The sequence below is a fragment of the Rhea americana genome, unplaced genomic scaffold, assembly GCF_003343005.1.
Source record: "Rhea americana isolate MKP2758 unplaced genomic scaffold, rheAme1 scaffold_25, whole genome shotgun sequence".
NCBI classification, from domain to species: domain Eukaryota; kingdom Metazoa; phylum Chordata; class Aves; order Rheiformes; family Rheidae; genus Rhea; species Rhea americana.
The window spans coordinates 1,622,168-1,639,504 of NW_028186368.1; the positions used below are offsets into that span (position 1 = coordinate 1,622,168).

Here is a 17,337-nt window from a genome sequence, read left to right on the forward strand (position 1 = left end):
AGCGGCGCCCTGGAGCCAGGTGGTGTCGGAGGCCGAGAAGATCGTGGGCTACCCGACGTCCTTCATGAGCCTGCGGTGCCTGCTAAGCGACGAGCTGAGCAACATCGCCATGCAGGTCCGCAAGCTGGTGGGCACCAAGCACCCGCTGCTCGACACCGCCCGGTAAGCGGCCGGCCGGGGGGCGCCCGGCTCGGCACAGCCCCGCGGCCCGGCGCGGGGGCCGGTGGCGCGGGGAACCCCTTCCGCGGGGGGAGAACCGGGGGGGGAGACGGGACCGGCGAACCGAGTCAGTTCGGAAGGCGCAGGCGTGCGTCCTGTGAGTGAGAGGCCGCGGAAACGCCGCCTGTTCGGCACCGCGCCGCTGGGAGCGGCGGGCTAGTCTTCGGGCGGTGTGGAGGCTTTTTTAGGTTGGTGAGCAGATAAGCCGCTCGTTTGTAAGGCGAGCTGGTGGAAGATTTGCGTTCCTGCCAACAGGCAGAAGTTGGGATTGTTAGGCAGTGTTTTCCTTAGTTGTAAAAGAACTGATCAATAGCACGTTTCTTTAAACAACAAAATACTTGAAGCTTAAAGTTATTTTTTTTTCTTAAGTGAAATTTTCCAAAGGCGACGGATTGTTGGCTTGTTTTTTTTTTTTTTTTGTTTTTTTTTTTTTTTTTTTTTAATATGCAACATTGTTTGCTATAACCGAAGTTCAAAAAGGTTAATAGAACTCAAGTTTAGTGTACACAGCATTTTTGAACAGGTGTAAGGCAAAACCTAACATTTGTTCAGAACAAATGCTCTGCTTTTCTTTTAAAGAATAAAAACTGCAACTGTGTAGTACTCCTTGGCAACTCTACAATAATGGTGCAGTGTTATAAAAATAAGATTTGTTTTTCAAGCTCCATGTAAATCTGGTAGCCTTGATTTGAACAAAAGGAGTATGGGAGACAAATATAGCTTGTTAAAACAAATGTTCTTTTTGGGAGGAGGAGGGGATTTAGATATTGGACTTTGGTACACTCTTCTGGCAGAAAAAAGTCAACTTGTTAATAGAAGTGGGAAATAACTGACTTGAAAAAATGCTAGCAGCAGGGATTTTGCTGAATTGTTTATAAATATAAGGTGCAATATTACGATAAGCTTAGAAAAGCTTTTTTAAGAAAAAGTGTTTCTGCCTTTGGATCCATTGTTAAAATTGGTGGATGGAACACAGAGAGTAGGAGAACCTAAGTGCAATATATTTGGGCTTCCATTACAGCTGTAGAGGTTTTATCATGGAGACCCACAACATTGGTGTGGGACTTCATTGTTAGTTTTAAACAGTCTGTTAAAGGTATAGGCTGCTTGTTTATTTGTGAGTTAAGTTTAAAAACAGTATTTTTGGAGATGGATTCAGGTTTGAGGATAGAGCTATGATGCTCCTTTTTTAAGCGATCCAGGTAGGCCACTTCAAGACTTAAAAGCATGTTGCTTGAARAGCACCAGTAAGAATAGAAAGGTGTCAGCAGGATTGAATCCACATACATATATAATGTGTGTGTGTATGTAAATATATATATAATGTATATATAGACACACATATACATGCGCATAGTACTTTGGAACATATATGAAGTAAAAAAATATATTTTTGTTGTATACTTCATATATGTTTCAAAGCATTGTATTAACCTGATGTATCATGTGGAAACAAAATTATTTACTGAGATAAAAACTGAATCCTGTGCCTTTGTTTATGATGTTCTTATTTGGCTTCACTGGTACTTCTAAAAGCTTTGCTGCAAATTCATTTTGATGGCCTAGGTCTTTATATTATACGAAGAGTTCATTTCCTGTTGACAAGTTTCAGTCAACTGATAGCAATGCGGAAATCGTACCTTAACATGTTTTATGGTATGATAATGATACCAGTTTTGATTTGGTTATTTCTTAATTTCTTGAAATGTGTTGTGTATTTGACTGTAAATGTGATTAATCTTTAGTTGTGGATCTGAGACCTATGTTCTGAGTTAGCATAGCTGTTTAGAAGACAGATTTGATTTTTTTAATACTAGATACATGTTTTAAATCTGTGTATTTTTACCCATGCTTATATACTGACATAGATTTCCTATYTTGTGTTCAGGCAAAATATATAAAGAGTATCTAAAATATCCCTTTGGTAATTTTTGAAAATGTTTTAAGAGATTTGTAGGTCGGTCAAACTCTAATCTTCAGATTGTGAGTGCATTGTGAGTGCGTATCTATTAAGTACTTAAATACGTAGTTTTTTCTATTTTGGGGAACATCTGAAAACATCTCTGCTGTAAAATTGGTTAATTGCCCATGTTGCCTTTCTCAAGGTCCTATTCATTTATTTTTGAAGTTATATTTTATAAGTTGTGATGATCAGCTTATGATTGCTTGCTGTCCTGTCCAATCTATATCCGTTTTCTTTAACCTTTTTGACTGATGTCTTTTTGTCATCAGTATTTTCCTTTGCTTTTGATCTACTTTCCCATCTATATACTTTGCTAGTCCTTGAAATCTTCTTTAGACAGTTAAGAGATTCTTAGTGTATCCATGTTTGTCTGTGCAAAATAGATTCTGAGTGGGAATAACGAGGGATGTAACTGCCACCGGGTTGAAAGCCTTTGGTGTGATAGGAATACTGATCTGCATTTTTAACCTTTTGCTGAGTTTTGGGTCACTAGGCTATTCCAGCACAGAGCCTGTGCTGGGAGCCTTARAGAAGAAGGCTTAAAGAGAAATGTCTCTGTGAGACAGGATGTAGAGGAACAGCTGTTGGGACAGTATACATTTCTCTGATGATCTTATCCATTTCTTCCCGCTGTTTGGATGTGATGGTGGCAGCTCCTGTGCCTGCCATGAATCAGAACTGCATCAGATGTCCTTGCTTTTAGGATGGATGTGCTACCATAATACCTCCTACCTAGTCTGTGTCTGGCCAGCAGCTTTTATTCTGTGAGGTATTGCTGCCTTTGCACAGGACCTGCGTGGGCTGAAGCTCTTGGCTGACCCTTACAACTAGAGATTTTGGTGTTCTGTAATACGTGCAGTAAGGGTGATGTTTTTTAAGGTTTTATTTTTCTCAAGAGAGTCAGTTGCATGAGGTGAACGTTCTTTGTGTAAGCTTCACCAGACTTTTTAGGAAGAAGGTGAAATGTGAGAAAAGGTTAAATCTCACTTTAGAAAGGCTAACGTGTAGTGGTAGACAGATCACTGGAAGCTGGGGTATCTGGATTATATTCACACCTAGGCTTTTGGCTCTGTGATCGGGGCAAGTCACTTAATTTTTCGTATTTGCATTTACTTATCTGTAAAGTGAATAATGTAGCGTTTCTGGAGGTATTACCATTATTTCATTATAGCCTGCATAGATCATTGTGATCTTTGAGTAGAAAGTGACACATAAGCAATAATAATAAAGAATACTTTAAACAAACACTATCATTAACATATTCATCTTTAATGGATACTCTGGAAATGGAATTGTGATCTTACTATTGCTGGATCTGTTTATTTGTAGTCCCGTGATTCACTGTGTGATTCTTCAGAGCTTTCGTTTTCCTTTCTCTGAAATGAAGTGTTTTCAGCACATACTTACAGCAAACATTTGCATTTTTTTCATTCTTCAGGCTTTGTTGGACTTAAGGAAATTTCTTCAACAAATGAATGTGTAACCTTCTTTTCAGTTGGGAAGAAAATAAATCTCCAGTCTTTGTTCTCTCTTCCTCTCCTTTCTAGGCTGACGAATATCCTTTATAACATAGTAAAGAATCAGTAATTGGCACACCAATCTACTTTTTCAAATACATAGTGTGAATAACATTTTCTTGATTATTTAATATCCCTTGAGAAGGGTATAGCTTACTGCAGATCGTAAACAGTAAATGTTACGGCCAATGCATCACTTTTATAATACCACTAAAAAAAATATAACATTCGTATGTGTAAAACTATTATGGGATACCATTTAGTTCTAGTCATTTTATCATTAGTATATAGGGGGAATTATTGTATTTTCTTTCTGTCAGAACTGTTTGTGGTGATAAATCCTTAAATAGGCAAAGATACAGTTTTTCTGTATTATTACAGAAATAAAAAGCCTCATAGGCCAGAGGTTTTATTTTTGTTGCAGCCTGCTGCACTGAAGATAAAGTGAAATGTAGAGTAGCGTGAAGATTGTATGCTTTTTAGTTAAAATTTTTTAAATAGTAAAAAGAAAAAATAACAAAGCCAAATTGCTTCAAAATTAAGGTCTAATTTGAAAGAATTTGTAATTTCAAAGTTTGTTTTCATTTAAAAAAACCAAACAATCCAGTCAACCCAGCTGTGTCCAAATTTCTGTCCAACAACATTCTGTAACATTAAAAACTTTTTTCCCRTCTGTATGTGTAAATGTAGGTTAGCTCACAAGCCAATATGATCTGTTTACTGAGTAAAAATAGTGAAAAGTGATTTATAAATATAGTATATAGTATTGAATTGTTGCCCTTTGTACCCAATGTTATGAATACTTGTTTATTGCACTAATGAGGCTAAAAAAACTGTTTAGGCTTTCTAAGAGCGTTGTACAGATTTCAGGTAAGGATAACACAACTGTTTTTACATGTTAAATGTTGAACTTTACAGCTAGGAGAATACATGAAATGAAGGGGATTGGTTTGACTCTAAATCAGGTGTGAGTAGTTGTTGATTGTAAATCAAGTAAAACTTACAGGAAAGTAGTAGTGCTATGCATGCAGCTTTTTCATAATTTCTTGAAAGTCATTTTTCAGAYTTTTCATGTCTTTGTTTCAGACTTAAGGCTTTTCAAGTTTTTGCTTAACATCTTATTAAAAGTGAGGAAAATATTTACCCTCACTGTTTAATAGAATGTGAATTTTGACAAGTTCATCCTTTTCGTTACTTTTATCTGGTATTATTCTATTTCTGTTGTTGCTGTAATTCTGATTTGCCGTACTACTTGAGCTTTTTGCATGTATTAGAAGATCACTAGGCAGCTAAACTTGTGAAGCTGGCAGCGATCTGGTTAAACAGTTGTATTCCCAGCTAACTAGGTGCTGCATGGTTCAGCTGTATGTTGTCACTAAACCTATTTTCCAGTTCTTTCTTTTGCCTGTAAGGTCAGATCAGCACTGAAGCGCTTGCACTGGCTGGGTATAAGGTTAAATAAAACCCTTTTTTGTTTGTTTTCCTTTAAATGATTCAAAAATATTTATTGTACTATTCCAGACGGCGAGTTAAATGTAATACCAGCAGTAGTACTGTGAACTGTTTTAACGCTTTGGGAGGAGAGGATGTTATTCCCAAAGGCTGCGTGCAGGCGGGTGGGATGGATTTCCTGGGGGGGAGGGCACGTATGGGGAGAGGGGCAGCACAGCGAGTTGCTTCTGGTAAAGTTTCATGCTCGGGCTAAGGGAGCTTGAATCTGCGTTACCGCCGAAAGAGGCATTGCGCGCTCCATGCAGTGACAGGGACGCTTGTGAAACTCCATCAGGGGCTTGACCTGGCTGGAGTCCGGGGCTGCCGTTTGGGATYGGCCTTGTTCTACTGTGGCTGAAAAGTAATGTGAAGCAGCCACCTTTAACTGCATTTCCGTGGCAGCTTAAATCTACTTGCAGACTTCCATGTTGTCGTATTCTCCCCTCCAGCTCTCCACCCAAAGAGTTTGTTGAACCCGTATTTGAAAGCATTTCAACACATCAAATTGGTAGGAAGATGCATCCYTTTTTTTTTGGTGTGTTAATTTGTATGCCTTTTGTTTTAAAATTGCTAAGGCTGTTTTTGTTTTTACTGTTGGAAAGGGTGGCTAACTGAGGATGAGGTGACATAACAGAAATTGTGAATTTTTTCATCATCACCTAGCTCATTTTTGTGTCCTGCAGTTATGCAGATTTGCAAAGAAAATATTTTTTTGACTTTCCYCACCCCTAAGTTCACATTGTTTCATATAGTAGATGGGGAAAAAAAGATTACATCATTTCTTTTTACTAAAAGATTATAGTAATTTGTGATGTACARAAGCTAATAGTAAACTGAAAAACAGTTGTAGGGTGAAGGGTAATTTCTGCAAGGGGTTAGTTATGTAACGTACTTAATTTTAAGTTTCTGAATCAGGCTCTAATATAATATTTATAGACTAAATTGCACCTGATTAGACTATTAATAGAGAGTTTTAGGGAGTATTGAACAAGATGATGGTTTGGGGATTTAAAGACACTTGTTAAGGCAAATTGACACTGTGAATTTAAATCAGATTAATTAAAAGTTCATGTTCTTTAATTAAAAGTGCATGTTCCATCTATCTTTGTTCCTCAAGAAGTATAAAATGCATCAGTTTTATTGAAGAATACTGCTGTCTGCAGGGTGGTATATTCTTATATAATAACTTCAGTTTTGTATTATTTTATGATCTTGTTGTCTTAATATCTGGAAATATCTGAGATAATTTGCTCTCCTTCTGATGACATTGGATTCCTGACAGTTCTRTTCTCTATCAGTTTGAAACAGCTAACTTTGGTAACAGAGATCTTGTAGCTTGAGCCGTGGGAGTCATCTGTCCTCCTGCGTGGCTGACTGGCTGACTTAGTGTAGATCTAGGGATTGATTCCATCCTTGTGTTGGTAGAATGGCTAAGGCCAATTTATATTTTGTATTAACAGGATGATGACCTTAACACTGTATTTTTTTATATATAATAAAAACTGCTGTGATTGACAATTAGCAGCTTTTTAGCAACTTGTTTCAAATGGTAAGCTATCATTTTCTGGGATAGAAAAATGAAGATGTCTATTTACTTCGTGGTGGCTAATGAGGTAACTTCCCTGAAAATAGCCGGCAGCTGGATCCTCCAAGTGACAAGCAAAGTGTCTGGTCAGTTTATAGCTTCTGCCTTTAGCCATCTCACTAGCAGTAAAACTGAATTTAATCTTTTATGCTTTACTGAATTGCTGAATCTGTAAGCGACCTTGGAGGCATGGAGTCAGTTGCCTGCTGTTGCTGGATCAGAAGTTAAAACAAGTTTATATTCACTATGTTTTATTATTTTACAACCAGTTGTAACGCTTTCTAGAGATATTTTTGTAGTACGAAGATGCCTGTGATGTACTTCCTATGAGGTAACAGTTGTGTAACTTTCTGTGCTTACTGGTGAGATCTGTTGGACTTCCTGGAAGCACTGGAAGCCACCAAGGGTAACCTGCAGGACTCCTGTGCAGAAAGCCTTAATGATTGCAAGAACACAGAAAATTTTGTCCTACTTGTTATGTTGATACTAATTGCAAAATTACTGCAATACAACAGTAACTTGGTTAACTTYAGCCTGGGAAGGGTATTTCCCCAATCACTCTATAGCTGATGGAAATAAAGGCTCTCTGAAGAGAGCTCTGGTTGAAACACTGAAGTTAAATTCTTGTTCTGGCTCACCCCATCAAGAAACTTTTGTCTTTAAGGAAAGGTCAGTCTCTCTAAGCTGAATTATTTTTTATGAGTACTTTTCAGTCTGTTTTAGTAGACTTGAGTATTAACTTCAAAAACATTCATTATTTTAGTTGTCTTATAATGCTAGTACTGGTTGAGGGGAGTGTTACCATATAGGCTGTCAAAAGAACAATTCTTAGACACCAGGAAATCTGTTTCTTACGTGTTTTGGCTGGTTAAACTYTCAAAGAGCTTTCATGGAAAAACTAATCTTGGCCGGTAGAAGATATGGATGAAACCATTTTTAGGTTCATATAGAAGGAAGTTTCAGTCCATATACATGGTTCCTTYTGTGATTTTCCTCTGTGGCCTCCACTACGCTCTTCAGTTAGCCATTTAGTATTATGTTGTATAGTTAAGGGCAAGAGAGAATCAATTTCTGTATGTCACACTCATCCTTTGTACTGTAGTAAGGTGGAATGGGATAAATAAATATGTGCTGTTTGTTCTTTTTCCCGAATTCTGAGTTTCGTTTCTCTTTCCACATAAGTTTTACATGGATGTTTTTATTAGTTTTCCCTAATAGCAACATGAAATTCATATAGTTCTTGAGTACTAGCGTGTGTGTATTTCTGCTCTTTGGAAGAGCTGACATTAGGCTCATGTATGCTAATGCATGAGGTTCACAATTTGCATTTAGGGGATGTTTGCACAACAGTAATATGTTTTTTTAATGAACTATTACATTTTCACTAGTACTGGTTTCRGAAATCTTGTTTGTTGAAGGTAAAACATGTTATCCATTTATATGTTTATAAAACAAAATTGAGACTGTAGGCTGACAAATCCAGCATATCTACAGTTATATTCTGAGCAAGGTTGAGTTAACAGTTGAAGTTGTAGTGACCTTTCTGTTTGCCRCATCTAGCATATGTGAGTGCTTGGTGTGTGTGAGTATTGTGTTTTATTGCAAGAATGCTATTGCTTACATCTTGTGATACTTGTATTTTGATTCTGTTTGTAAGGCCATGTGGAAATTATGAAAGCATCCCCAAAGGAATAAGTAAGTAGGACTGACTCTTAAGTTTGGTACTTTGACTCACAAAGATTCYCTTCTTATTTTGTATTGTATTAATAAACCAAAGCTCGGGAAATAAGGGCAATCRTCATCATGATTGTGAGTTTGCTACAAATGTTGAGAGAGGCTGAACTGATGAATAAACAGCTAGTTTTCAGCTGTACCAGTTCTGTGTTCTTGTCTTGTTGTTCACTGATAGTATTTGTGTAGAAGAATTCATGCAAAGCATGTTTAATTGTATGGTATGATACCCAATTTTGCTGGATATTTTGCTGCCATAAGCAAAGTATGTTTGAGTAGCAAGTCCGCAACATGGATGTACAAAGCTAGGCTGTAAATTAAATTCTCTTACATTTGAATGACTTTTTTTTTTTCTTGCTATGATTCTCATTAAAATGTTGTGTCGAATCCAGATTTCTGTGCTTATGGGGAGTGTGTAGCTTCAATATGTAGGGTACTCAGTGAAATGAGTGAAATGTATTCAGCAGGTGATGATGCTATTTGGGATATTCTAGTAGAATAATTTGCAAAGAAAACTGATATACTATCCTGATATTCTGAAAATTTCTATTTTTTTTTAGTGATAGAGAACATGGGTTTCCCTGAGTGTCTGCCCTGTGCTAATTTATCACACAGTAATTCATTTCTCGCAGGTCTGAAGATTTCAGCAAAATTTTATGTACGACACATTCTGATGATATGAAAAACTGCAGGATTTCTTAAGCTCAGGTTTCATGTCTGTGAAAAAAGAAACTGCATAATGAACAGACCAAGTGCCAATCAGTTTTGAGAATACATTGTATGAATAATAGCCAGTTTCTTTGGTTGCAATTAATATTTTCCTAAAATCAAAAAAAAAAAAAAATAGTCAGTGTGGACTGATTGTGATCTTGATCTTGTGAACTCACCTACAGCTTACGCAGTTTTACTTTATGCACACRGTAGCTTAAGCATCTTCTTGAAATGTAATTATTTAAGTTCACATCTGCTCTTTTCTGCTTTCAAGTGCAATTGATTTGTAATGCATGTGACTATTGAATAACGAGTTTAATGTACCAGTGAATGGCTGCTATGTCAATGTTTGCTCTGAGCAGGAAAAGAGTACTGAATAAATGGAAATAGTTTCAAAATATTCCTTTGTAGCCCAGACAAGAAAGTTACCTATATATAAAGCAGAAATGAGAGCTGATGATGCAGARTAGGCAGAATTCACGCTTGGGTCATTGAAATTGGTTTTCACTCGGTGAATATTCTTGTTGGCTGTGATAACTTCACTTTCTTGTCATGTATGGGTAACAGTAAAAGTGATTTTTTTAGGGTTTTCATTGTTGCTGAGGTCTAGACCTTGTCGCTTGCAGTAAGTGTTCTCTCCTGTGTGAGACGTTCCCTCCCGGCTTTTCCCGTTCGCGCCACGTGCGTGCCAGTTGGCGCCTCTCCTCGTTCGGAGGCGCTCGCAGGCGCGGGAGCTCTCGCGGGGGGTCGTTCCCGGAACCCTCGCCAGAGCTGCGTGTAACGCTGCGTCCTCCACAGGAATTTGTATTTTCATGAATAGATTTACAAGGTTCACAATAAAACAAATATAAACTAGGGAGCTAGATGTTTCTATACTTATGCTATTGCTCTCTCCTAGAGGTGGCAGACCACTGTCTTAAATTATTAATAATCTTTTCTTTACCCCACTTCTGAGTGTCTCAGTTCCCCTCAGGGTAGGCAGACTGTCTCCAATGCTTGYCCTAAAGGAACTACTGCTAGAGACAAACCTGACAGACTTTAAAGGGTCACCAAGAATTTAAAAATCAGGACTATTYCAAAAATTAAGTTTAAAAGCTCTAGCAAATGCTTTGCTGCCCTTGAATTGTCCCTGCCAATTCTTCTGGCATTGACAATTATTTTAGTTTATTTTTCTTTCCTCCTCTCCTGCTATGTGAAAGACTCATTTAAGGAAAGAAAAACTGATCATATCAGAAAGCTAGTGAGATCCATTGTACATGAGCTCTTATCAGATACATGCTACAAACTAGCTAGATTTTACTTACAGAGATAGATAAGGCTTAGAAATTTGCCTCAGTACCTGGCTTGACTGAGAAGCTTTGAGACCTGTTTAGGCTGCTGGGAGTTCTTCAGGTGAGCTACAACTGCCTTCTCTTTAATCAGGCATCAGCGGCTCCAGCCTTTGTATTCATCTTTCTCACTTCTTTTCCACTTAATTTAAAAGTAGAGTTTTTGTTTGTTTGTTTGTTTTGTTGTTTGTTTGTTAGTTTTGCTTTATTGCTCCTTCACTTCCTTTCTTCAGAATAGTAGTAGTTGATTCTTCTCCATGGCTCCTCTTCCATCTTGGAGGATTGTGTTTGGGAGGAGGGAGGGGAAGAAAAACACCCACCAGTAATCCTGTGTTTACTACTATCTCGTTTCACTTGATCAAAAAGCGAGCTAGTCTGTTCTCCGTTTTGCCTTTGCATCCAGAGAAAGAAGTCATACCTAGGAACTACAGATTCAGCTTTATTTTCGTAACTTAAGAAAAACACTGGCAAACAAACGCTGCAGCTTCCCTGCTTAATTCCTTTCAAAATTACTTCTTTTAAAGGTTTCTTTAAGATCAAGYAGAAATTATTTTCCTGCTTTGTTAATTAATCCTTTCTTTAAATGTGRTTTGATTGGTTTGATAGCTGTCACTAAATGTACTCAAAATTATTCATCTCATAGATTTTAAATTCCTCAAAAAAATCCCCTCTAACAACTTTCATTATACTTGTCTAGGTCTTAACACCCATACTTCAGACTAGATGGAATGACAGCTATCGTTTTCATTAATTGTTGGTTCAGGACACACTGCAAAATAGTTATAATTGAGGGATTTAGTACATCTATGTGCTGTCACTGGTCCCCGCAGTATCTTACATGTTGCACTCTTTTAAAAGCCATATTTCAAACACAGAATAACATAGGTTCAGGTCTGTAACGGGTTGTGCTTGTGTAGACCTATCTTACAAATGTGTGGTCCTGATTAAGGCAATTTGAGAGTAATAATCCGTGGCAGAAAGCTTTGTGTCTGGTTGTCATCTGAGTGRTGAGCCAGCAGTGGAAGCGCCATAGTTAGTTGATTTGGTAAGACTGCTCTTAATCAAACTTAAGCTTTTAACAACTTGAACTTTCTGTTAAATGGAAACTAATTACTTGTTAGATCAAGCACACAAGAGAGAACTTTGTGATTGCAAGTAGACAGCCATCTCTCTTACACATTTTAAAAATGATTATGATCGAATGCATGTTTGTGGTTGCCGATGGTTTGGTTTTTTGTCTGCTGAAGTTGCATGTGTGCATAGTAAGTTAACGTTGAGCTTTGAGACTCAGAATTTGACACAGCTACCATGTTTTCATGTTATAGATTACAAAATAGAAATTCCTAGGATATACCAGTGCAGGTTGCACGCTTGTGACTTCCTATATTGTGCAGGAGGAAGTTTTTAACCCAGTAACCTTCCTGCCTCTGATTCCAAACCACTTTCAGTTTGGTGTGGCTTGCATATGTGAAAATGTACTGTGTATGTATTTTAAAAGCAATTTTGGTGATTTTAGTGCTGTATTATGAAGTTTATATCTGGATTGTTCCTTTAGATTTGCATTCAGAGGTTTAATTCTATCGACTATGACATATTTCAGTAATTAAAAGTTAACTTACAGAAAAACACATCTTCCCTCAAACCAGTGTTGTATTATAAAGGTAAGTTGAAATCTAAAGGGATGAGAGATTAGTTTATAATTTGTTTTTGGTCCCCAGCAACTGGAGATGGAAGTAACTAGCATGTACTCCATGCTTTATCACCACAGAAAAGATTTTGACCCTTTCTGGTTCATAAGCTTAGATGGGGAGTCAGTGACAGGATCTGCAGGAAATCATGCTCATATGTATTCATATTTCATCTGGCAGTAAGAGAATAATGAGAAATAAGACTCAGAGGAATTAGGAAACTGGAAATATAGAGGCCTTTAAGGTAATGGTGGGGAAACCCTTGTTCCAGTACGCATTTTTTGAAGGAATGGAACACATTAAAGGAGTTTCTACTATTGGAATTTTAATTTTGTGTGTCTTTTGTCCATAATATGAACTTCATAAAACTGAAACAAATAGTCTTGCCAGTAGGAGAGTAGGAAATTAATCCATATAATGGCCATAACATGTGTTACAGAAACCAAGTTTTAAAGTAGTTGAATTCCAAAATAACATTAGAAAAAAAGGACATCAGAGGGAAAAAAAGGATATTATGTGCTATGTTATAGCAGCAGAAACATAGACTTGCTTTTTGTTTGTGACATGAGATTCATATTACTGCCTGTGGATCTATTTATTTATTTATTTGTTAGACAAAGATTAGGACTTAACAGGATATACCTTCTAGAGAAGAGTGGCGGGAGGAAAAAAATTTTTTTGGCTATCCTTGTTCCTTTTGACGCTGTGAAAGAATTGAAGTTCTGTTGGGCTTTCTTCTTTTGAATTTTTCTTCCAATACTAACTGAATATTAACTTTCTCATTTGCTGTTCTACTTCTTAGACTTCAGGAGCTCACTTGAATCCTTTGGTTCTTTTGCCAGAGCTTGTCAGAATGTTGTGAATGAAACTTCAAGAGATGTTTCTCTACTGACGTGAGCATGACWTTATTGACAGATGCCAGCCTGCAGTGTGAAGTTTCAGCACTGCACAGGACGACTGTAGAATTCGCAGTGGACGTACGCAAGTCCCAGTGCTACCAATCCATGCAGCGAATTCTGGTTTTGAGGAGTTACGTTGGAGGATGGAGCAGGCTCACTGTYTACAGCTTCTTACTCTAGTATCAGCTAAGGCCACTGACGAAACCTACTGTAAAGAGTCAGGTTGAGACCATAATGTGTGTTTAATAGCTGGGTGAATGTGAACTGTTGGGAACATAAGTTTGGGTTAGGTTCGAAGTGTGGACCTAGAAATGAGAGCTCTGTCTTGYAATACTGGCACAGGTCTTCTGCTTTGTAAGATTAACATGTGCAAGCAGCTCCTCCTGAATATATTTTCATTTAAGGTCTTTCATTCTAGTTTTGACAGGTCTTGCTCTCACTCCAGTATTCTTTCAAATATATTGTCTCCCTGAGAGTGAATTTATCCAAGTTTCTTTTCTTTTCTTTCTTTTTTTTTTCAGAGAAGTGCTAAGAATTTAATGTTAATTGCAACCAGAAGTTGACACAGTCTTCACACTTAGTATCATTCTTAATTGTTTTTGGTTTTTGTTTTGTTTTTTTTTCTCTGTTGTAATTGTCGTGTGGTTTACTTTCCAGAAATACCAATTCTGGATTAATATGTCATCCCAGACTCCTAGCAGAGATTCAGACTATGCTGCTGTGCTTGTAGGTATTAAATATTGAAAGCTGTTTTTGTGTTCTTTTATGGTGAAATCCTGTGTAAATAAGTCATATTTACTAAATGCTTTAGGAAGCATGTGCGTACTAGCATTTCTTCAGAAATTTGCAGATAAACCATTGGGGTCCTGATTTTCTCTGTCCAAGATAAATGAAGTAGTAGACAAGGAACCATAGTGGGCATCCTGTGAGCTGACTTGAAAAGGATAGAAAATTCAGAATGATATTGAGAGGAAGAAATGCTGTCTTGTGAATGTAAAGAAATGCGCTATGAGCTCACAAATAATTTAAATTTTAAATGCTTACCASGTATTGTCATTAATGCTTATGAAAAATTTTTCAATCTGTTTTTTCCAAGGAATTTGAAAGCAAAAGTTTCTGTGATGTTGTATAAAATAGTATCTTTGTGCTTTAAAGATTCGTAAATGACAYGTATTAAGTCTGGAGACAGACAAATAAAAGACCTTCTTATGAATATAATTATTAAGAAAGCAAAAAAATACATTGGAGAAAATTGAAGACATCTCTTAGTACTTTAAAAGTACATGGAATGACTGGAATGACTCTTGCTGTACTATAGAACATATTGCAAACATGAAACCWGTGAATGGTGGTGCTAATTATTGAAAGAACGTACTTGTATGCTTAAAAAAAACGAACAAGCAAAAACCAAATCAACAACAACCAAAAAAMCCAAACTCTCACACTTTGGGAAGTGCTGATGTGCAAGTTAACTTTCTTAGTTTCTGCTTCCAAAAGTGTTATCAGTCAACAGAGCAGATGATCAAATGTTATACACTTTTAACCCTTGTCTTTATAAGTAAATTAGAGATATTTCTGCAGTTTGTATCAAAAATAGGAAAACCTTTCCTTTGAGGGCTAAATAAACTGGATCTGGACTTTGAACTTTATTATTGAGACCCAAAGGGCAGAAATCTGCAGGCTGGTTATGGTAGGAGGAAGAGTTATTGTTAGCCTATTGTGTTCCATACCTGATTTTTTTTTTCAAAATGGAATTTTGCATTAGATTACCTCAAAATGTTTATCAAAATAACTTTAAATTCTTTTCCTCCTCCGGGAATGATAAATGATCCTTTCTTCAGAGATCTAAATTATTTTAATTAGTTATTTGGGATTTAAATCCTTAAATTTTAAACTAAGTTACAGGTGAGTTCAGCTCTTCCCTAAGGAACTTTTTACTATGTTAGCGGTAGAGAAAGATAATATTTGCTCCAGAATTCTCTAACGGRCTGTTGTATGCTGCTCCATTAAACAAGATTGCTGTTTTGCTTTGATATCTGGTCTATGCCCAGCATTTCAGGTAGCAACTTAGACAATTAGTTGGTTTTCACTAGATGTATCTTTTCCTGTTAGCTGTGGAAGAAAGAGATTAAGACCCATTGATGCTTACTTTAGGAAGTTGTTGAGAATTGCAGAAAACTAATGTAAAACTAAGGYACTAATAACTGCATAAATTAAATTTTTATAGAAGATGGGCAAAATATAAGGGGAGAAGGTTATCTGTGTTAATCCTTATTTCAGCATGTGTTCCCTTTGCTTGAAATATTTCATATATAATTGTATACAGTTATAAAATGGTAACTTTATCAGTTACTTATGACTGTGGGGATTGAATCTATGGTTATTTTCCTCTTCTTGAGYATGATTACTTGTTCAAGATATGGCAAATCTAGGTCATATTTGGCATATGTTTAAACGGAGCCTGAGACTGATTTGTGAAAAAGAAGTAATGACAAATCTAAATTGTGATTTCCCTTGTGTGGATATTGCAGCCAAACTGCAATTTATTTTGTAGGGTGTTAAGTTATGATAAAAGATGCAGTCATAAAATAAAGTAGGATAAAGAGCTTAGTCATTAAACCTTTTTTCCCCAAAAAAAGCTTTCATCTTTATATCTTTAATTGTGTTGATTACTTCAAAAAAATATCTCAGACACTAGCTGAACAGCAAAATCAAGCGGGAGAGGAAATTGCCTTAAGAAAATACTCTCTTCATAGTAATTTGTGGGAGAGACTTCATTTTCAAAATCTTCTTCCCCACATACTACTTTTTCCAATTTTTCTGTTTTTGATTTTCTGATAATCTTCCAAAATACCATATTTCAGTGCCTCTGCAGCCCATGGTAGAGAAGAAGGTCCTTGTCCTGTAGTTATAATCTTCTGCGCTTATTCATTCTAGTAGCTGTTGAAGACAAGATGCTAAGATAGATGCCTTTTGTTCAGGTATGCTCTGTGTGGGTGTTTTGTTTGCTTTTAATATTCCATAACCAATGTTATGGTGCTAGCCTAGTTTGGGTTCCTTATTCTGCCTGTGTGACTGTCAGAAGGCTTCTTTTTCTTTTTTTTCTTTTCTTTCTGTTTTTCTTTCTGGGCAAATTATGGCAACTTTACATGTGCAGCACCCTTTAAGGATATGGGCTCAGAAACCATGGAAGTGGCATATCTGCATCAGCATGGTTTATCTTCCAGYCTACAAACCTTGTGCTAGCTCTTTGTTCCAGAGCTGACTTGGTTACCCCTACAGACAGTGCTCCCAAAAAGACAATGTGAGTAGAAGCAGTCTGAAAARGGCACCCTGAGATACCCCAAGGTCAGAGATCAAGACGCCCACGGTACGCTCTGCTTCCCAGCCGTTCCATTGCCCCATGCAGGGACATCCCTGAGGGGTCAAATACGTGTCCTAGACTGTGGCCACTGGATCCCATGATGCAAGAGCTGGAAAATTAATGCCTTTGTTCATGAAAAAATTCATGGGTAATTGCATTTTGTGAAAGTCAGTTCTTTGTGTGCTTGGTTACTTTAGGAATCGAGTGGTTGGCACTAATTCATGAAGTAGTGCAACTGAGGTACCTCAAACACTTTAATTTTTTGTCATAAAATATTGTAAAGTTCTCCAGTCAGACATTACTTGCAGTTAATTTGGAAAATGCTTATTTTTTTGCTGTAAATGGTGTAGGATCACTTTGGTTGCTGCAAACATGATATAACTAAAAAATATTGCTATTGAAATGTGGTAGTGGTTTGGGATGCCGAATAGTTAAATCTTCRTTCACAGAAAAATGTTGGAATTCATAATGCCTAATAAATAGATTTTTTTTTTATTAGCATCCTGTGATATTTAAGAATCTTTTTTTCTGGTGGTTATTTCATAGATAAAAAAGGTTATATCCAACGTGATTTTATTTTATTTTTTTCTCTTTGCGCGCAAGTATTCCTAACACATTTTTGGACTGAGGCAGAAGTAATCTATAGGTAACAATATTCTATGCTGTTTTAAGGGTGTATGTCCTACTCATGATTTTTAAAGCACAAAATAAYGATGATATACCATGCAGAGGTCTTGCTTGCCTGGGGCTAATGGTCTGAGTGCTCTGGATGCAGACTTCTCTTTGCTGATTAAAGTGTTGAAAAGGAGTTGGATTTCTGTGCTCCTTTTTTTTTTTTTTT

General features: G+C 36.9%; 1 protein-coding gene across 1 annotated transcript in view; it reads left to right on the forward strand.

Moving 5' to 3' along the window:
• The window catches only part of PDSS2 (decaprenyl diphosphate synthase subunit 2), a 125,732-nt gene continuing 108,395 nt past the window's right edge, over positions 1-17,337 (forward strand). Inside the window, exon 1 of the mRNA XM_085306912.1 lies at positions 1-162. Within this exon, the coding sequence (XP_085163038.1) occupies positions 65-162 (98 nt within the window). The 5' untranslated portion in view covers positions 1-64. The remainder of the gene's footprint in view (positions 163-17,337) is intronic.